Source organism: Erinaceus europaeus, chromosome 8, assembly GCF_950295315.1.
Source record: "Erinaceus europaeus chromosome 8, mEriEur2.1, whole genome shotgun sequence".
NCBI classification, from domain to species: domain Eukaryota; kingdom Metazoa; phylum Chordata; class Mammalia; order Eulipotyphla; family Erinaceidae; genus Erinaceus; species Erinaceus europaeus.
Window position 1 is genome coordinate 51,275,088 of NC_080169.1, and position 18,175 is coordinate 51,293,262.

The following is an 18,175-nucleotide window of genomic DNA, read 5'->3' on the forward strand; positions in this document are numbered from 1 at the left end:
ATGACAGGCAAATCAGAAGCAGGAACGGCAAGCAGGTATTAAGAAAGTTCTGTCCTTGGAGTATGTGTATCAGGTTCTTCAGATCGCGTTGAGTGACATCTAGGGTTTCAGGGGGTGTGTCACTGTAGTCGTGCTGTCTAGTGGGTGACATCAGGGTGTGCAGGGGTTCAGATGGTTTTTCTGGGATTCCTGTGAAACACAATCTGCTTCTCATGGTTAAACTTGTAACAAGTTAGAGGTTTATTATAGTTGATACCTCGATTATTATAATTGGCTTAAATACCTTTATGATTTTATTTAAAGGTCATCTAATGCGACCTCCTGTAGCAGTCTCTGCAGCAGGATCTTGAGACCAATTTTAGTTAAAATATGTGTTTTAAACAGACTCAAATTGCTTAGAGAGTTAACACATTTTCGTGAAAATGATTTTAACATTTACAGTGCCAGATTGATGCCAGATCTGTTGTGGATTAATTTCCACAAGATAGTTTACAGGGCACTTTTGGGGGCCCTCCAAAGGTGACCTGTATAGAGAATTTATATTTTAGTTTTGGGAATGTATAGTCACGTTAAGCATTTAGACTTTTACCTTAAATAATTAGTTACCTTAGCAAATTAATTTTTACCTTGTCTGGTAATAATGTAGCTGTAGGGTTATACTTTTGACCGTTAAGTCAGTGTTACCAAACTTGAGACATACCCATAAACATTTAGTCATAACACACTGGAGGAAAAGAACTTTTGTTATAAAAACGTATCATTTTAAAAACAAGTTTATATCTGTCATTAGTCACACAGTTTAAGACTAAACACTTACATATATACCAAAACTATATATAAAAATCAAAAGAGGGAGAAAAACAAAAATTTTGGAATGTTTCTGGACGTCTCCAGAAACTTTGGGTGCATCCAGCATTTTTATATAAAGCCAATTACCTTTTAGAGTAATCTGAGCAGATGGGTCATGCAAAAAATTTTTTTGTCATTCAACACACTCACTCACAAAACACAACTGGCCAGTTATAACATAAGACATTCAGGGAAAGGGTAGGAGAGAGGTCTCTGTGAGCCATATTTTGTAGGTACTGCCATGTCGTATTATGGGTCCTGGGATGTATTCTGCATTTGGTCCTCTTGTAGTATTTCTTGTTCTTCAGGGATAACAGCGCCATATCCTGTGGGTATTGTTGGACATGGCGGGCAGGAACCCAGACAGGTTTAGAGAAATTTTGAGGGAAAACGCATGCGAAACCCCTTCCCATGGTCAAGAGGGGGTCAGGCCCTTTCCAAATTTTATTGAGTGGGTCTCTCCATTTGACCTTAATGGATGGGAGGGTAGATGGTTTGCCAGTGAAGAATGATAGGAGGTAGGTCTGAATTATTGTAAATATTAAAGAGATTTAATGTAGTTAAGACTTTTGCTAGCTGGATATTGGGGGGATATGTTCCTCCTTTATCTTTATTTAATTGAGCCTTCAGAGTTTGATGGGCCCTCTCGACAATGCCTTATCCCTGTGGATTGTAGGGAATGACCGTGATATGAGTAATATTCCAGAGGGAACAAAAATCTTTAAATTGTTTGCTTGTAAACGTAGCTACATTGTCTGTTTTCAGTTGAAAAGGTAAGCCCAATAGTTTTCCCATTCTCTATCCCTCTGGGAGTATGGACCCAGGGTCGTTGTGGGTTGCAGAAGGTGGAAGGACTGGCTTCTGTAATTGTTTCCCCGCTGAACACGGGCATTGACTGGTCGATCCATACTCCCAGTCTGCCTCTCTCTTTCCCTAGTAGGGTGAGTCTCTGGGGAAGCGGAGCTCCAGGATGTATTGGTGGGGTCTTCAGTCCAGGGAAGCCTGGCCAGCAACCTGATGGCATCTGGAACCTGGTGGCTGAAAAGAGAGTTAACATACAAAGCCAAACAAATTGTTGAAGAATCATGGACCCAAAGATTGGAATAGTGGAGATGATGTGTTGGGGGGTACTCACAGCAAACTCTAGTGTACTGCTGCTTTCAGGTATATATTTGCCCTAGTTTATGGATATGTTTATGAAACTGGTTTAGTGGTTAAGTAGGTGGCTCTGTAGAACTATGTAGAACTCTGGACTCAGTGTTGATCATGGTATAACACAAGCTGCAAGAGTGGTGTTCTGTCTCTTATCCTGTTTACTTGATCATAAAAATATAATTTTTGGGAGTTGGGTGGTAGCACAGCAGATTAAGTGCAGATGGCTCAAAGGACCGGCATAAGGATCCTGGTTCAAGCCCCCAGCTCCCCACCTGCAGGGGAGTCACTTCACAAGTGGTGAAGCAGGTCTGCAGGTGTCTATCTTTCTCTCCCCCTCTCTGTCTTCCCCTCTTTTCTCCATTTCTCTCTGTCCTATCCACCAACAATGACATCAATCATAACTATAACAATAAAACAACAAGGGTAACAAAAGGGAATAAATAAATATTAAAAACTGGTAAAGAGATGAACAAAGTCCTAAGCATAATATTTAAATATTATTAAAGCTTGTTTATATCATGTAAAACACTCTAACCATAAGGAATGATTTATTACACAAGAGGGTTATAAATAAGCTTGCTTTTCTTTTTAATATCAAGAGCTAAAGACTTTTTTAGTTACGTGAGAAAAGAAGACTTCTTATGGACTTCTTCCAGTCCATAAGAAGATGAAAGGCAGAGGCAAAATTCAGAGTTCAAGAACTGTTTGTAATTCCACAGCAGTGTTCAAGTGATAAATTGTTTACAGAAGCACTGGCATAATTACAGTCTTAGGTGCTCCAGAACACCTAATCATGCTGAAGTCAGAAGCACAGAGGAAAGACCTCTTCTTAAGATGACCCATCGGGAAAGTTTCAGCAAACATAAATTGTTTCTAAGTAATCTTTGGCTACTTCTACTGTAAAGATACACACAAAGAAACTGCAATGTGTCTGCTCCCATGTATTAGTAATGAAGAGAGCACCCTGGAAAAATAGACTTTGTGATTCAATTGTTTATATTTTAATTTTATTTTTAACCTTAATATTGTTTGTATTAATGCCATGTGAATTTAACCAAGATATGTTGTTGTTATTGGTATCATCATTGTTGGATAAGACAGAGAGAAATGGAGAGAGGAGAAGAAGACAGAGAAGGGGAGAGAAAGATAGACACCTGCAGACCTGCTTCACCACTTGTGAAGTGATTCCCCTGCAGGTGGGAAGCTGGGGCTCTAACTGGCATCTTTACTCTAGTCCTTGTACTTTGCACCACCTGCACTTAACCTGCTGTGCTACCGCCCGACTCCCATCATTTTTTTTGGCATGAAAGAAGAGTTGAGGAAAATGCTAAGGGCATTGTCTGTATTAAACTATGAAGATGCTTTGAAAATTATATCATATTAATGCCACATTTTAAGTAATAATTTTATTGTGATCAAAGTGACAAAGTTGGAAAGGAATAATTTGATAGTAATGATATTTCATTAATTCCCTATGGTGCCTCTCCATGATTCAAGACATTTCAGAATCTGATCTCTCTTAACCTTGCTGATGTCATTCCATCCTCATCACAACAAAGTCAGTCCTCTTCTAATTCTGTCAAGCTTGTCTAGATTATCATGGTAAGTACTCATTGCATATACCACTTCTTACTATTCACAGAAGCTACTGATTTAACTTAAAAGCCATTCCTTCTGACTGAACAGGGGTTAAAAATGCTTAGAGAGAAATTGAAAATATCCATACACCAATTGGGAACTCTTACTCCACAGCTGAAGTGAAGAAGTTTCAAGATCTGTGAATCAACTCTGCAGGTGTTCCTCTTCCTCTATTCTCTATTTACCCCTCTCTCAATTTTTCTATCCTATCAAATAAAAAAAAATAAAGTAAAAAGGCTACCAGGAGCAATGAATTCATGCAGGCATCCAGCCCCAGTGATAATTGGTAGACCAATGAAGGAGAAGGAAGAGGAAGAAGAGAGGAAGAGGAGAAGAAGAAGGAAGTTGAGGAGAAGAAAATATATGTAGCAAAGACTATTGACAAAGACAACAGAAATATTTTTTATCAACAGCTGGTCCTAAGGAATAAGTTGATGAAGCAGTTACTATAATCCCAACAGAAAGGTATTTTAGGAAAAAAAATCTTTTTTTAAATTAGTGATTTAACAATTATTTACAAGACTGTGGGATAAGATGGGTACAATTCCATACAATTCCCACCACCAGAGTTCCATATCCCATCCCCTCTATTTGAAGGTTCTCTATAGTTTATCCCATTGGGAGGATGGACCAAAAATCTGTATGAGGTGCAGAAGGTGGGAGGTCTGGCTACTGTAATAGCTAGGAGACTTCAGCCACCTTCCAATAGACTTCAGCCACCTTCCAATAGACTTCAGCCACCTTCCAATAGAAACCCAGCAGAAAAGAAGCTAGGAAGTGTTCCAATGGTGATATCATTCAGTCTCTTCCTGGTCCCCCCACTGATTAAACATTTAGGAAGCTAGTCTCAATCTTGGAAGTCATTCTGTCACAACTCAACTCAGAGGAGAGAGTATGTGTTTAGAAAGGCATCTCTGGTGCCAACCAGACTTCCCTGGACAGACAACCCCAACAATGTAATGTCTTGGAGCCCTGCCTCCCCAGAGCTCTGCTCCACTAGGGAAAGAGAAAGACAGGCTAGGAGTATGGATTGACCTGTCAATGCCCATGTTCAGTGGGGAAGCAATTACAGAAGCCAGACCTTCCACCTTCTGCACCCCATAATGACCCTGGGTCTATACTCCCAGGGGGTTAAAGAATAGGGCAGGGGATACAGAGTTCTGGTGGTGAGAATTGTACCCCTCTTATCCTATGGTATTGTCAGTGTTTCCATTTTATAAATAAATAAAAAAGGCATCTCTGTTTAAATGTCTTGTTTTCTGAACCAAATTGATTGTAATCTCCATTAGTTCTCACTGCTTCTCAAACACTGACTCTTAGTGCAACGTCCCCTGTCTCCTCAATCCGGGTCTGGGTGGGACATAAATGCCTTCCCTTCTGGGTTTTCAGAACTTAAGAAGTTTTCCTCCACCTATCTTTTACTTCTCAGACTGACATAGCACCTCTTGATTATAGGTTTTGTGTCAATTTTCTCTGTTTGCTAAGCACTAAGAACTAATCCACTGGTGTCATTCAGTCAGAAAGTACAAGTTGGCACCATTATTTTATTTCCTTGACTGGCTTAACATGTATTTGCATAGTTGTTATCTGGTGTCATTGAGGCATACCTCTATATGAGAAAACCAATTACTAAAAAAAATTTAAGCACACTTAATCCACTTAGTGTCATCAAAAATTAAAAAAAAGAGAAAAAGTGAAGCATCTTCTTCTTGGAGGATAGTTTCAATTTTTGTTGTTTGTATTTTTTGTAATTATTTATTTTTATTTATTTGAAGCTTAAAGATTTACAGTAAAATTGCTGACACATGGGCTCAATTTATCATCTCCTTGTGATAGGTGCCTGCAACACACTCTCAATTCCAACTCAGGTCTGTTTCCACCATCATGTACCAGGAGCACAGTGCCCTTTCCACCCCTTCCCATTTCATCCTTCTTCAGAGTCCTTTGCTTTGCTGCAAAAACACCACAACCACTCCAAGTTTGATTCTGTGTTTTTTCTTTGCGTGCCTGTTTCTTAAAGTTTCTTGGAGGCTAGTTTTGTATACCTTGTGCACTGTTTCTCATTAGTGATAGGTGTCAACAAACCAACTTTCTCTCCTGAAAGTGGCCATGAAACTCTGTAAACTCTGTAGGAGGTGCCCAGACTGTGACTGGAGGAAAGGAACGGCCTCATCTAAGGCAAAAAGACACCCTCAAGAAAGATCCTTTTTTTTTTCTTTACCAAGAAGGATCCTAACATGCCACATTACCTATACAGTGTCATCAAGTCTAGCATAAAAATTACTCAAGGGAGCATAACGGCTCATTCAGAAGTACATTTCCATGTGAAGGCTCCCATGTCATGAAACTTATATGAATAAACTGTTCTCCAGCTACTCTTCATCAGATTAAATTTTAGATCTAGAGACCCTAAGAGAGATGAATAAATCGTTCTCTTCACCTGCATTTCAACTTCAGGGCAGTGTTTAAATGACGCACATTCTGGTAGAAATTACATTAGGATTCTTTTAATTTTTTAATTATCATATTCATTTATTGGATAGAGACCGTCAGAAATTGAGAGGGAAATAGGGAGATGGAGAGACAGCTGCAGCACTGCTTCACCACTAGCAAAGCTTTCCTCCAACAGGTGTGGACCAGGGGTTTAAACCTGTATATTGTGTATTGTTACATGTGAGCTCAACCAGGTGCTTCACCACCCACCTCCTACAGTTAAACTCTTCCATGATGCTGGTTAACAGCATAAAAACACCTGGCTCCCAATCATTAGCACTTTCCACACAGCATTTTCTTTCTTTTTTTCTTCTTTCTTTCTTTCTTTCTTTCTTTCTTTCTTTCTTTCTTTCTTTCTTTCTTTTTCCTTCTATCAGAGCACTGCTCATATCTGGTTTATGATGGTGTAGGGGATTGAACCTGGGACTTCGAAGCCTTGGGTATGAGAGTGTCTTTGCATAACCATTATGCTATCTACCCCCACCCCACAACATTTTCAACATAGGATGGGCAGGATTACAGCCCCAGCATATACTGAGAAAAATTTCTATATGTAAATCTTCTGAAGTTGAAACTATTATTGTTCATATTTTACAGAGGAAGAAACTGAGATTAGGGCAAATTTATTATTTTCCCTTAGATAATGCGTCAGTTAAGCTTGGGGGTCAGTATTGAGCCTAGACAGATAAGAAGCAGAACCAAAATTCAGTATTAACTATCATACATTTGTTTTTACTTCTTAATGAAATGAGGATTCCTTCCTTTCAAAACACTAAATAAAATGAGTGGAAAACTGTATTGTTTTTATTTTAAAAAAGTTTTTCAAGTATACTAATTTAAAATTTTGTGAGTTTGTCACAATCAGATGAGTAACAAAAACATAAGGCTCAGCTGTTTTTCTCCAACACTGATAACCCACTGCAAATGGTTTGTTGCTTTTTTTATCCCTACAATCAGCTTTTGACTGCTGTGATTTTTATTAGATGCTACTGGGTTCAGACAGGACCACCAAAGTGAAGATGTAACACTAGGTGATTAAGAGCTAGAACACTAGTGTGTGATCCTGAGAAGGGGAGAAAACTGACTAGGCGGCCTTTTCGTCAGAGCATTAGGTGATCTTACCGTCATAGCAAAGATCTTTCTTCACATGAAACTTATAAGTGAGAGGAGTTGTTTTTTTTTTTTTTTTAGGTCATCAAATATCTATTTACAGAAAGCAACAACAAAAAACAATCACAATATAATTTCCTCTGTTGCTACTGCCTAGGGGTATATGAAAGGTGAGAATTAAGGAAATGAAAAACCCAGAGGGACAGGGTTGGTGCTAGGCAAAATGATTCCATACCATCTACTTATTATTACAAATAGTCTTGTTTCTATAGCAATAGGTTTCACTTTATTTGTGTTTGCCCTTTATTTTCTTTTTAAAATATTATTTATTTATAGACACATCTCCTCACTCCTTGTATTCCTAGACATTGAAGAAAGCAATGTGCAAGAGTTTTCAGCCTAATTGCAGAAAAATACATTAGGAAAAAAACTTGTGGGGGTAAATAAATAACTCACAAAGGTGAGAGAAAACAAAAGAGCTTTATTTAAGTCTTTTAAATACACTTTCAAAGTGGGGAGTAATAATTTTTAATGCATGAATAAACAATTCACAACAGATAGTCACACATTGCATGCTAGATTAATACGAAGTGCTTAAGCACAAACAGATAGGCTGAGAAACAATATTTCCCCCATGTAAATAAATTCCTCTTCCTCTTCTTCAGCATCAGTCTTATTTGTCCACAAATCAGTACATCACAAATGTATTTGCTAGAATATTCCTGGAGGGAAAGGAGCAGCATGCTCCTCTACCCAAAGGTCTAGAATGTTTTTGTTCTTACAAATGCTGCAAAACTATTTTTGAATAGAGTGTTTTATTTGTACCTCACATACACATTTAGCATTATTTTCCATAATTTATATCTTAGTATATAGCATATTTCTCTTAAAATATCTAAGTAAAGCTGATCAGAAAGATCATTGTGAACACCTATGATTTCTCCTTCATAGCATGGGGAGTATGTTGATCCTAGTTTAGAAGCACGGTCTAGTTTAGAAGCACGGTCTACATAACAAGTTAGTGGAATATCTGACATCATTTCTACTCAAAACTAAAACACTTAGCACTGAACAAGAGGGAAAACCACACAGATAGATTGAACCTGCTCACAACTGGAAATTAATTTGTGCTTAATTGTGTCAGCTGTAACTTCTACAAGTGAGACTAAAAGGCAATAAAAGTATCTAAGCGTGGACAAGAACAAAATCCTAAGTCAAAGTTGGCCTCACAACCATGAGGTCATCAGATTAATTTTCTATGAGTCACCTTCTACAAAAACACTAGTAAGTCTAACTCATCTCTTTCCAAGGTTCTCAAATTGAAACTGTTTTCAAAGTCTATTTGTTTTCTATAAGGTAACCACACTAGCAAAGTGCCCCTATGTTCTCACTAAAATGCTCTTACATGTTAGTCAGTTACATATAAAGGAAAAAATAATCAACTTAAGTCATGCCTCACACACTTCTGAGCACACTTTTTCCTAAACTTCCTTGTAACCACTGTGGAGTGTGCCATAGCTATCTCATGTATGCTGTTGAAAACTATATTAAAATAGAACTAGAAGTTCAAAGAAACTTAAAATGAATGCTCTTACACTAAAAGAAGCAGGTAATCCCTCAATTTCACACAATTCTTTTGCTATCTTCATGTTAAAACAAAATTACACTACTGTCAGAGACGTAATTTTGAAGGCAAGTATGAAGCATGACTCTTGCCCTATTCAACTCTGCAGTTTTCTGCCATACAGACTGGATTATTTCCTAACACTAAGGAACTGGAGGGTGAGTGTTATTTTCCAACTTGTAGTCATATCTCCAGCCTCTGGTTTAATGAGAATGTGTAAAAATGACCATTTTTGACCGCCAGATGGAATAGTCTTTGCTGTTCATTTCTAATTTGCCTCAAAGATCATATGCCTTCTTCCCCCCAAATAAACTGAGAAGTTTGTCTGGGAAAAGAATTCCCAAAACTAGCAACAGTAACTTCTGCTAAAAGATAATGGAAAGGAAATACAGAGATTAAGAGGCTGATCAAAAAGTCTGTTATCCTGCCAACTGAATAGTAATGTAAACTTAATACTTATAATGGAGAGAATGAAATTAGTTTTAAGAAAACTTGGGTCCCATTTCAAATGAGATCAAATATGGAATTTTTTTACAAAAATATATCAGGCACCTAGTAAGAGCACTACGTGTATTTATTATTATCTCAGTACTTTAGATATACTCTTATCTTTGACAATTCCTAAACTTTACTCTTTTATTTCCCCCTAACCATGATACCTTAAGATTAATGACATAGTGTTTGTAAAGTGTTTTGAATTCCCCAAAGTGTTATAATCAATCCAAGTAACATTTTATTTATGCAAACTGTGTGTACCAGGGGAATTCATTTGAATATCTATGATTGGGAACTTCTGTCTCGTAAGGATTAATAAATGATTCCCTCAGGCTCTAGAAGCAAGTACTTTTTCAATGACACTGGGAGGGAAAGCAAAGGAATTACTCTTTGACATCTGCTGTGCAGAGCTTTGCGAATGGCACATCTCGACAAATGCATGAGGGTTCTTGGTGTGTTACTGCACACGGTGAAGAGAGAGTGGTAAAAATCCCAGTATCTCTGAAAAGGAAAGCAGGACAGGTTAATGTTGGGGAAAAAAGTATTATCTACTTCAATAAAAATCACTTAGTCCCAACCTTAGACATAATGACTGTCTGCTAGGTTCTCTGAGAGTGAGACAAAATTAAACATGAAGTTGAAATGAGGAAGCGAAGAAGTAGTGTGGAAGAGAACAAGCAAAAAGCCTGTGATACTCTATGATATAATGCATAGTTGAAGAACTAACATGAGATATATTTATGTGAACTGTCTAAACCAATGTAAGCCAAAATAGTAATTTTAAACTAAGTATGATTGTATATACTTTGATACATTATATGACCCGTACCTTCAGATATACAATTAATTGATAAGCTAAGCAGTTCAAATATTTTTTTATTCTTTTTTTCCCCTTTTGTTGCTCTGTTGTTTTACCGTTGTTGTAGTTATATTGTTATTGTTCTTGATGTCGTTATTGTTGGATAGGACAGAGAGAAGTGGATAGAGGAACGGAAGACAGAGAGAGGGAGAGAAAGATAGTTACCTGCAGACCTGCTTCACTGTTTGTGAAGCGACTCCCTTGCAGGTGCAGAGCTGGTAGCATGAACAGGAACCCTTAAGCTGGTCCTTGCACTTGGCGCCATGTGTGCTTAACCCATTGAGCTACCGCCCAACCCCTAAACTACTTTTTTAAAAAGATAATATAACTAGCAAGTACTAGAATAAGTCTGTGCTCAAATCATTAACTTTAAAGTTTAATGAACTTTTCACTCTGTGTTCCATACTTCTCTGCATGTTGGAAACAAGTCTGTGACTACTAAAAACAAGAAAAGAAGAAGTAATGGGAAAGACTAGGTTATAAAAGCACTAGCATCCATGCAGAGTGAGGGCTCAGTTTTCACGAATGAGTTAGGTTGTTACATGGTTCTTAGTACTTTGTTTCCTGCCTACTAAGTGACTTCACATAGGAAAAAAATGAGTGAAATAAAATAAAGGAAGATTCTAATCTTCTGGTAAAAACTCTATATGAACAATTCCAAATATTATTGTTATTTAACTCATTTAAACTGATGAGAAGAAAATACAGTTTCCATCTTTCCATAATTGTTCTTTTGTTTGTTTACTACCAGGATTACTACTGGGTCTTTTGCTTACATTATAGCTCCACTACTTCCTCCACTACTAGCTGTGTATTTGATATGCGGACTCTCTCAAAAGCCTAGACCAAGTAGATCAGAAGCATCCAATAGCACAGCTATATATACAAGATACTGGGTACTGTACAGCAAACCCTAACAAAAGGACTTTTCAAAGTTAACCCAATTACCAAATAATGTGATAACATTAACTATTGATTGTCTTTTTGAATCCTAAGACAGCAGGAACCTCACATTTCCACTATAGAGCCCCTACTTCCCCCAGTCCTGGAACCCTTGGATAGGGCCCGCTTTCCCGTATGCCTCTCCCAATCCATATCAAATAATATTGCATCCGCCGATCACAACCTAACCAACACAACTATTGCCACCTCAACATGCTTCACCTCAGACTGTGTCCAGAGACTTCACATGTGGAATGACAACCCTTCAGCTTCATTACTCGGGTGAGATCTTTCCTTTCATAGTATACTCTAATTTCATCTCAGGTGGTTCACTTTCTAACAAAGTCCCAAACCCTAGATATACACCAGTTTCTGTGAGAGAGAGCATATGTTCATACGTATCCATAAACTACTGCAAAATATATACCTGAAAGCAGAAGTACACTAGAGTTTGCAGTGAGTACCTCCCTAACACTTCCTCTCCACTATTCCAAGCTTTGGGTCCATGATTGCTCAACAATTTGTTTGGTTTCGTATGTTAACTCTCTTTTCAATCACCAGGTTCCAGATGCCATCAGGATGCTGGCCAGGCTTCCCTGGATTGAAGACCCCACCAATATGTCCTGGAGCTCAGCTTCCCCAGAGACACACCCTACTAGGGAAAGAGAGAGGCAGACTGGGAGTATGGATCGACCAGTCAACGCCCATGTTCAGCGGGGAAGCAATTACAGAAGCCAGACCTTCTACCTTCTGCAACCCACAATGACCCTGGGTCCATGCTTCCAGAGGGATAGAGAATGGGAAAGCTATCATGGGAGGAGGTGGGATATGGAGATTGGGTGGTGGGAATTGTGTGGAATTGTACCCCTCCTACCCTATGGTTTTGTTCATTAATCCTTTCTTAAATAAAAAATAATAATATAATAAAATAAATAAAAAAAAATATATATATATATGAAAAAGAAAAGAAAAGCCCATCTTTTTCTTTGGTAGAAGGTGAGAGACAGAGAAAAAGAGAGACAAAGAGAAGGAAAAACGTCTTTCACACTGCTCTACCCTTTGTGAAATTTCCCACCTGAAGGCGGGGAGGGGGCTTGAACCTGAAACTTCCCACATGGCAATTTGTGAACCCTTTCTTGTGAACTACCATCCAATCCCTCAACTTGTTCTTAACCAGAGAAGTCCCCAAAATGATCTCAAGTGCTACAACTTGACTGAAATATCTATTTACTCTTATATGTTTATATTTCCTTCATCTTGCTGCTTTTGAATGTGTCTTTATGGCATTCTCACATTTGTATAATGAGAAGTTTTTTGCACATTTCTTGAAATCAGGGCATACTCTGAGATGAAAACCATAGGAAATGAACTGATAGTATATATATATATATATATATATATATATATTTACCTCCAAGTCATCATCAGGAATTGCCATTCTCCACTTTATGTTCCATTTGATGTGCTCATAGGCATTGACTACGACTTCTATCGCTTTTGGACAAGAATGACAAGCTTCTATCACCTGCAGAAGAAGCAGAGTTTCATTTGTTCAGTGCACACACATGACCCATTCTTCTTGCTTAGAGAGATATTAGACTAATTGGAGCCCTGAGATTTCTGCAAGAAGTCTTACACCTTTTGAGTTTTCAAATACACTGCCAGCCCCTATGGTGGCTGGAAGGATTAATAAAATCAGACTAATTACTTCAACATCCTGGAGCAAGTGAAAAAGAGGCGCTAACAAAGAAGGTCGGAGCCAGATGACCCCTGTGACCTGATTATAATTGAAGCAGTTTTGCGAGAATACACTACAGCTGCCTGGGGAACTCTTCTAGATCTTCATAAATTACTGTCATAAAAATGAATATTAACAATCCAAGGTTAGTGTCATGATCCAATATATATATCTATGGGTCACCAAAATATAGAGCAAAAATATTGAATATGAAAGTTGACCAAAGATGTCTCCTCAACAGAAAGCCTGAAGTGAATGGAGGTCATATTAGTCATGCTAATTGGTATTTTAACTTTCAACTTTTCATCAAGAAATAAAAGATGGCAGGAGATTTAGTTATTTCATTAGCACACACTTTTTACAGTTTAGTTTCCAACCAACGACAACAAAAAAGGAAACAAATTAGAGATTAAGTCAACTCTCCAGTATGAGACATTATCCTCAAGAGAATAGGAGATTTTACTTTATTTATTTATTTTCAATAAAAAATATGTTTATGGGAGCTGGGCGGTAGCGCAGCGGGTTAAGTGCACATAGCACAAAGCCCAAGGGCCGGTGTAAGGATCCCGGTTTGAGCCCCCAGCTTCCCCCCATAGGGGGGTGCTTCTCAAGTGGTGAAGCAGGTCTGCAGGTGTCTATCTTTCTCTGTCTTCCCCTACTCTCTCTATTTCTTTCTGTCCTATCCAACAACAACAACAGCTATAACAACAATAACAATAACAAGTGCAACAAGGACAACAAAATGGGAAGGCTATCAGGGGAGGGGATGGGATATGGAGATCGGGTTATGGGAATTGTGTGGAATTGTACCCCTCTTAGTCTGTGGTTTTGTTAATGTCTCATTTCTTAAATAAAAAAAAAATAAAAAAAGAAAGAAAAAAAATAGCCTCCAGGAGCAGTGGATTCATAGTGCAGGCACCGAGCCCCAGCGATAACCCTGGAAGCAAAAATGTATATATATATGACAGGGGTGTGGTTCAGAGAACAGGGCACTGCTCAGCTCTGTCTTATTGTGGTGGCAGGGATCAAACTTGAGACCTCTGGGACCCCAGGCATGCACATCCTCTGCTTAAATATGTTTCACTCTCTCCCTGACCCTGTCATCCTTTCAAGAGTCAGCATCCAAGGGCAATATAACAGTGGGAACTATTCTAGACTAGGCTGGGTGTTTTTTGCTTGTGTATTTTATTTTGTGTTTGTGAATCTGGTGGCTCATTGCCTCATGCTTACAGTTTCACTGGGCTTTTTTTTTTAGACACACATATACTCTGTGTGTGGGGGTGATACAGAGGAGAGACACTACTGCAGTGTATTCCTATAGTTTCACATCACCTTCAATATGGTGTCAAGACTGGAACCTGGGCGACATGCACGGCAAAGCACATGTCTTACCCAGATAGCTATCTTTCTCCAACAATAGAATGGCTTTTATACGATGAATCAATTTTTGCTGTAGCTATGAACTTAGAATAGGCTTTATTATTTGTGTAGCATTTATTCTGTGATAAATTCACATTAAACTGCTTCCTAGAACAATTTATCTCCACTCCTAGTATAATATCTCAGGCTGGTCCCACACTGGTATTCATAATGCCTCTTTGGCCTATTCTAGAGTTTATGTTAATGTCTTTTAGAGGGTCACTAGCTGAATTCAAGATGTAGATTAGTTACCAGAAAGGTCTAGACCAGTAGGTTGGACTCATTATGTGGAGTTTTCTTTCCTTATGAAAGAGATAAAGGATCTAGAAATTAAGCTCATTCACTAAAGAGCAATGATTTTTACCAATAAACCTCCACATAAAGCCCTAAATTGTGAAGTAAAATAATTAAGATATAGTATGTTTTAAATATGTATTATATTTGTCTTTAGTGTACCTTTTTTTGTAAGCATATATGATTTAATTTCTTAATACTAGATTCTTTAAAAATTAAACTCACAAAATCTCTGATAATATAATAATAGTTCTTGTGAGCCAAATTCAGTCTTTAACCTATTTCAGTTAGCACAGTCATAAGCCATTGCAGCCATAAAGTATATATTGAAACTCTAAATCACTGGAGGCATCAGAATCATCCTGCCCATGGACACAACATAAATACTTGTTTAATGAGAGAATCCGCTTACATATATATTCGGGATATAGTGCACAAAGTTAACCTTCTGGTCATGATTCTTTTCAGCTAGGTCTAAACAAATAAACAGCAATTGTATATTATCATCCCATTAAGAGTTGAGCCAGAGACCTGGATTCAGAGATTAAGTGCTATGGAACTTCTAAAAAGTTAGCATTTCTAAAACTACGTAAAATACACCAAGATAGGGGCCGGGTGGTGGCACACCTGGTTGAGCGGCACATATTACAATGTGCAAAGGTCCAGGTTCAAGCCCTCGGGCCCCACCTGCAGGAGGAAAATTTTGTGAGTGGTGAAGTAAGGCTGTAGGTGTCTGTCTCTCTCCTTCTCTATCACCCTCTTGATTTCTGGCTGTCTCTAGTCAACAAATAAAGATTAAAAAATATATACCAAGAATTTCTGTCAGGGGACCTAAGTATCAAGGTGAGTTGGTAATTTTCCAGCATCTTGGACCTAGAAAATGGAGGCAAATAAAGGTGTATTTTTCCCCCCTCTGTAGTTAGGATGAGTTTGGAAGCTATGTAAAGCTACACAACAGAGACAGAATAGTTTATTTAAACCCTAGTTATTAACTAGCACTATAGTACTATAGAATGTTCGAGTTTTGAAGGGCCTTAGAGACTATCCATTTCCTCTTATTTGAAGATGAGAAAATTAAAGTCACACAGTAAGAGGAAGCAAGAGGATTTAATCTTGGGAATCTTAATCTGTGTCTACTTCTCTTTCAAATGTACTCTGGTAGTCTCATTTCAATTTGTAGGTTGTGACCAGGGAAATAAAATAGTTTAATAATACAATTGCAATTGAATATATATTAAAAACAAGAAAAATTTCTTACCATAATCATAGTAAGTCATATTTTGTTAAAATTTCAGAAGAATTATTTCTTTTAATGCAAATGTATTTTTAATAATATGAAAATAGCATTCATCTAGACTTCATAAAAGATTTACAGATGCTTCCCTTCTGAAAAGGGGATCATAGTGAGATTTACATTTATGTTGATTAATTCACAATAAAGATAAAAATATGAGTTACTAGTGTCAGGATGATAGCTGAAATTAACTTAAGACCTAAATCAATAATATATTTATATTAACTTTACATAAACAAACAAAAATCAAAAAGAAGTCAGAAAGCTTAAATATAGCCTCTACACATAGTTCAAGTGTTCACTCAGAAAGCTGAGCTCTATCTCCCACATTAATTCTTGAGTCATACTACCCTATATAGAAGCTAAATTTTTTATATTTAAACAAGCAATATCTGCATACTCAAACCAAGGGATTTTACTTTAGATATTCTATACCCCCTTCTTATTGCTGACATTCTTATTGTCTCAAATATCTCTTGGGATAAATCTATACTAAAATACTTGTCATTTATCTAAAATTCAGATTTAATTGATGATCCACTATTTCATTCAGCAACCTCACACCCAGCCCATACTCAGAAACAGTTCAAGCTAACTCTCTCTCTCTCTCTCTCTCTCTCTCTCTCTATATATATATATATATATATATATATAGCTTAGGAGCTTAACTTCACACATTTGGTGTTTCCATTTACACCTGGCATATTTCTATATATCACAGGGATATAAATTTCTATCTTTTATTATGGTAAAAATTTCAAGTAATTCTTAACTTGCAATATTAAAGTGAATAAAGTCCGAAGCTCCCACTACTGTCATTAAGTTTTGCTGACACTGACTATTAAGTTTTCTGCTGACAGAAAATGGTTCTCACAGCATGAAAGTTTCTTTCAAACCTGACAGTTTTCCAACTCCTTTCACTGATAAGTTGGGCTTTTTCCAGAACTACGGCAGTTGGACATATCTTCAGAACTCAGTAATTATTTCAGTAGGTAACAAGAAGGACCCTTATGATATTGCAAATCTAAACCAACCATCATTAATGCTGACTACATCTAACACTGAGAAGGGACTATTGTGAACCAGGAAGAAGCTGCTACCTCCTCTTTGTGAGCCAGGGAAACAGAAGATGTTCAATGAATCTCACATTCTTTGTTTTTTATTTATTTTTTTATTTCTTTATTGGGGAATTACTGTTTTACATTCAACAGTAAATACAATAGTTTGTACATGCATAACATTCCCCAGTTTCCCATATAACAATACAACCCCCACTATGTCCTCTATCATCCTTCATGGACCTGTATTCTCCCCACCCACATTCTTTGAGTCTCTGGTGTCTCTATTCCTCCTCTATTGAAGAACACTAGGACAAAAGTATTCATTTTATGGTGGTGGCAACTTAAGAGAATTTTAAACACTCCCCTTCATCACTAAACATCTTCAAGCATAGATTAAAAGACACAGATTCAAGATAAATCTCTGTGACCCTTCCAACTCAAGCACCACCTATAAGGCACTTCAGAAGAGAAATTTTAAAGCTTCCACTACCTTTATATATTGATATATTTGTATGCAGAAAGGTACTTAATGATCAGAAACTCTTTCATATACTATACTGATCAAAGGTAGAAATCATCCTTACTTCTCCTAAACCCTCATATACCTTTTCCTTCCCTAGAAAAATGTCTTTTTTGCCCTACAGGAAAACCCAATCTTGGCTCCCTCGGGTGTCACTTCCTTCTGAATTATGCTGGGGGGGGGGGTGTTATACAAAAACAAATGTCCTTTCATACTTTGGAAAGCAATTGCAAACCCTATAACTCTTTTCTTCCCCTTATGTAATTTATACATTGACTTTCAGTGAAATATACCCTCTACAAATTTGCTTTGTATTTGGAAGACACCTTCTTCAGCTCTAACCTTGTAAATAAAGAAACTGAATTCCCCATCCACAAAAGAACAAATCAATTTATCTTCTGGATAAATGAGTCAGTCATTTACCTGTCGTAGAGATGACTTTCTCTTTGGAAAGTCAAGCTATGGAGTTGTTGTTCTAAATCACTTTGAACTGTGTGCATAGTAAATTGAATAGTTTTTATTTGGAAGGGACCAGTTTTTCGCACAGTTTATTGGGTAATAACAAAAATGTTTATATTATCAGCTACCAGTAGCCATCACTTTATCTCATTAGCATATGATCAAACTGGAGGAGTCAGAGGAGCAACTGAATGGAAACAGGAATTGGATAAGAACACAACAGCC

At 37.4% G+C, this 18,175-nt stretch overlaps 1 protein-coding gene across 1 annotated transcript in view; it reads right to left on the reverse strand.

Moving 5' to 3' along the window:
* Positions 1-7,706: 7,706 nt before the first annotated feature.
* ASB4 (ankyrin repeat and SOCS box containing 4) overlaps positions 7,707-18,175 on the reverse strand; it is a 45,377-nt gene continuing 34,908 nt past the window's right edge. The window contains exons 4-5 of the mRNA XM_007538259.2: positions 12,577-12,690; positions 7,707-9,865 (exon numbers count right to left, since the gene is read on the reverse strand). Of these exons, the coding sequence (XP_007538321.2) occupies positions 9,677-9,865; positions 12,577-12,690 (303 nt within the window). The 3' untranslated portion in view covers positions 7,707-9,676. The remainder of the gene's footprint in view (positions 9,866-12,576; positions 12,691-18,175) is intronic.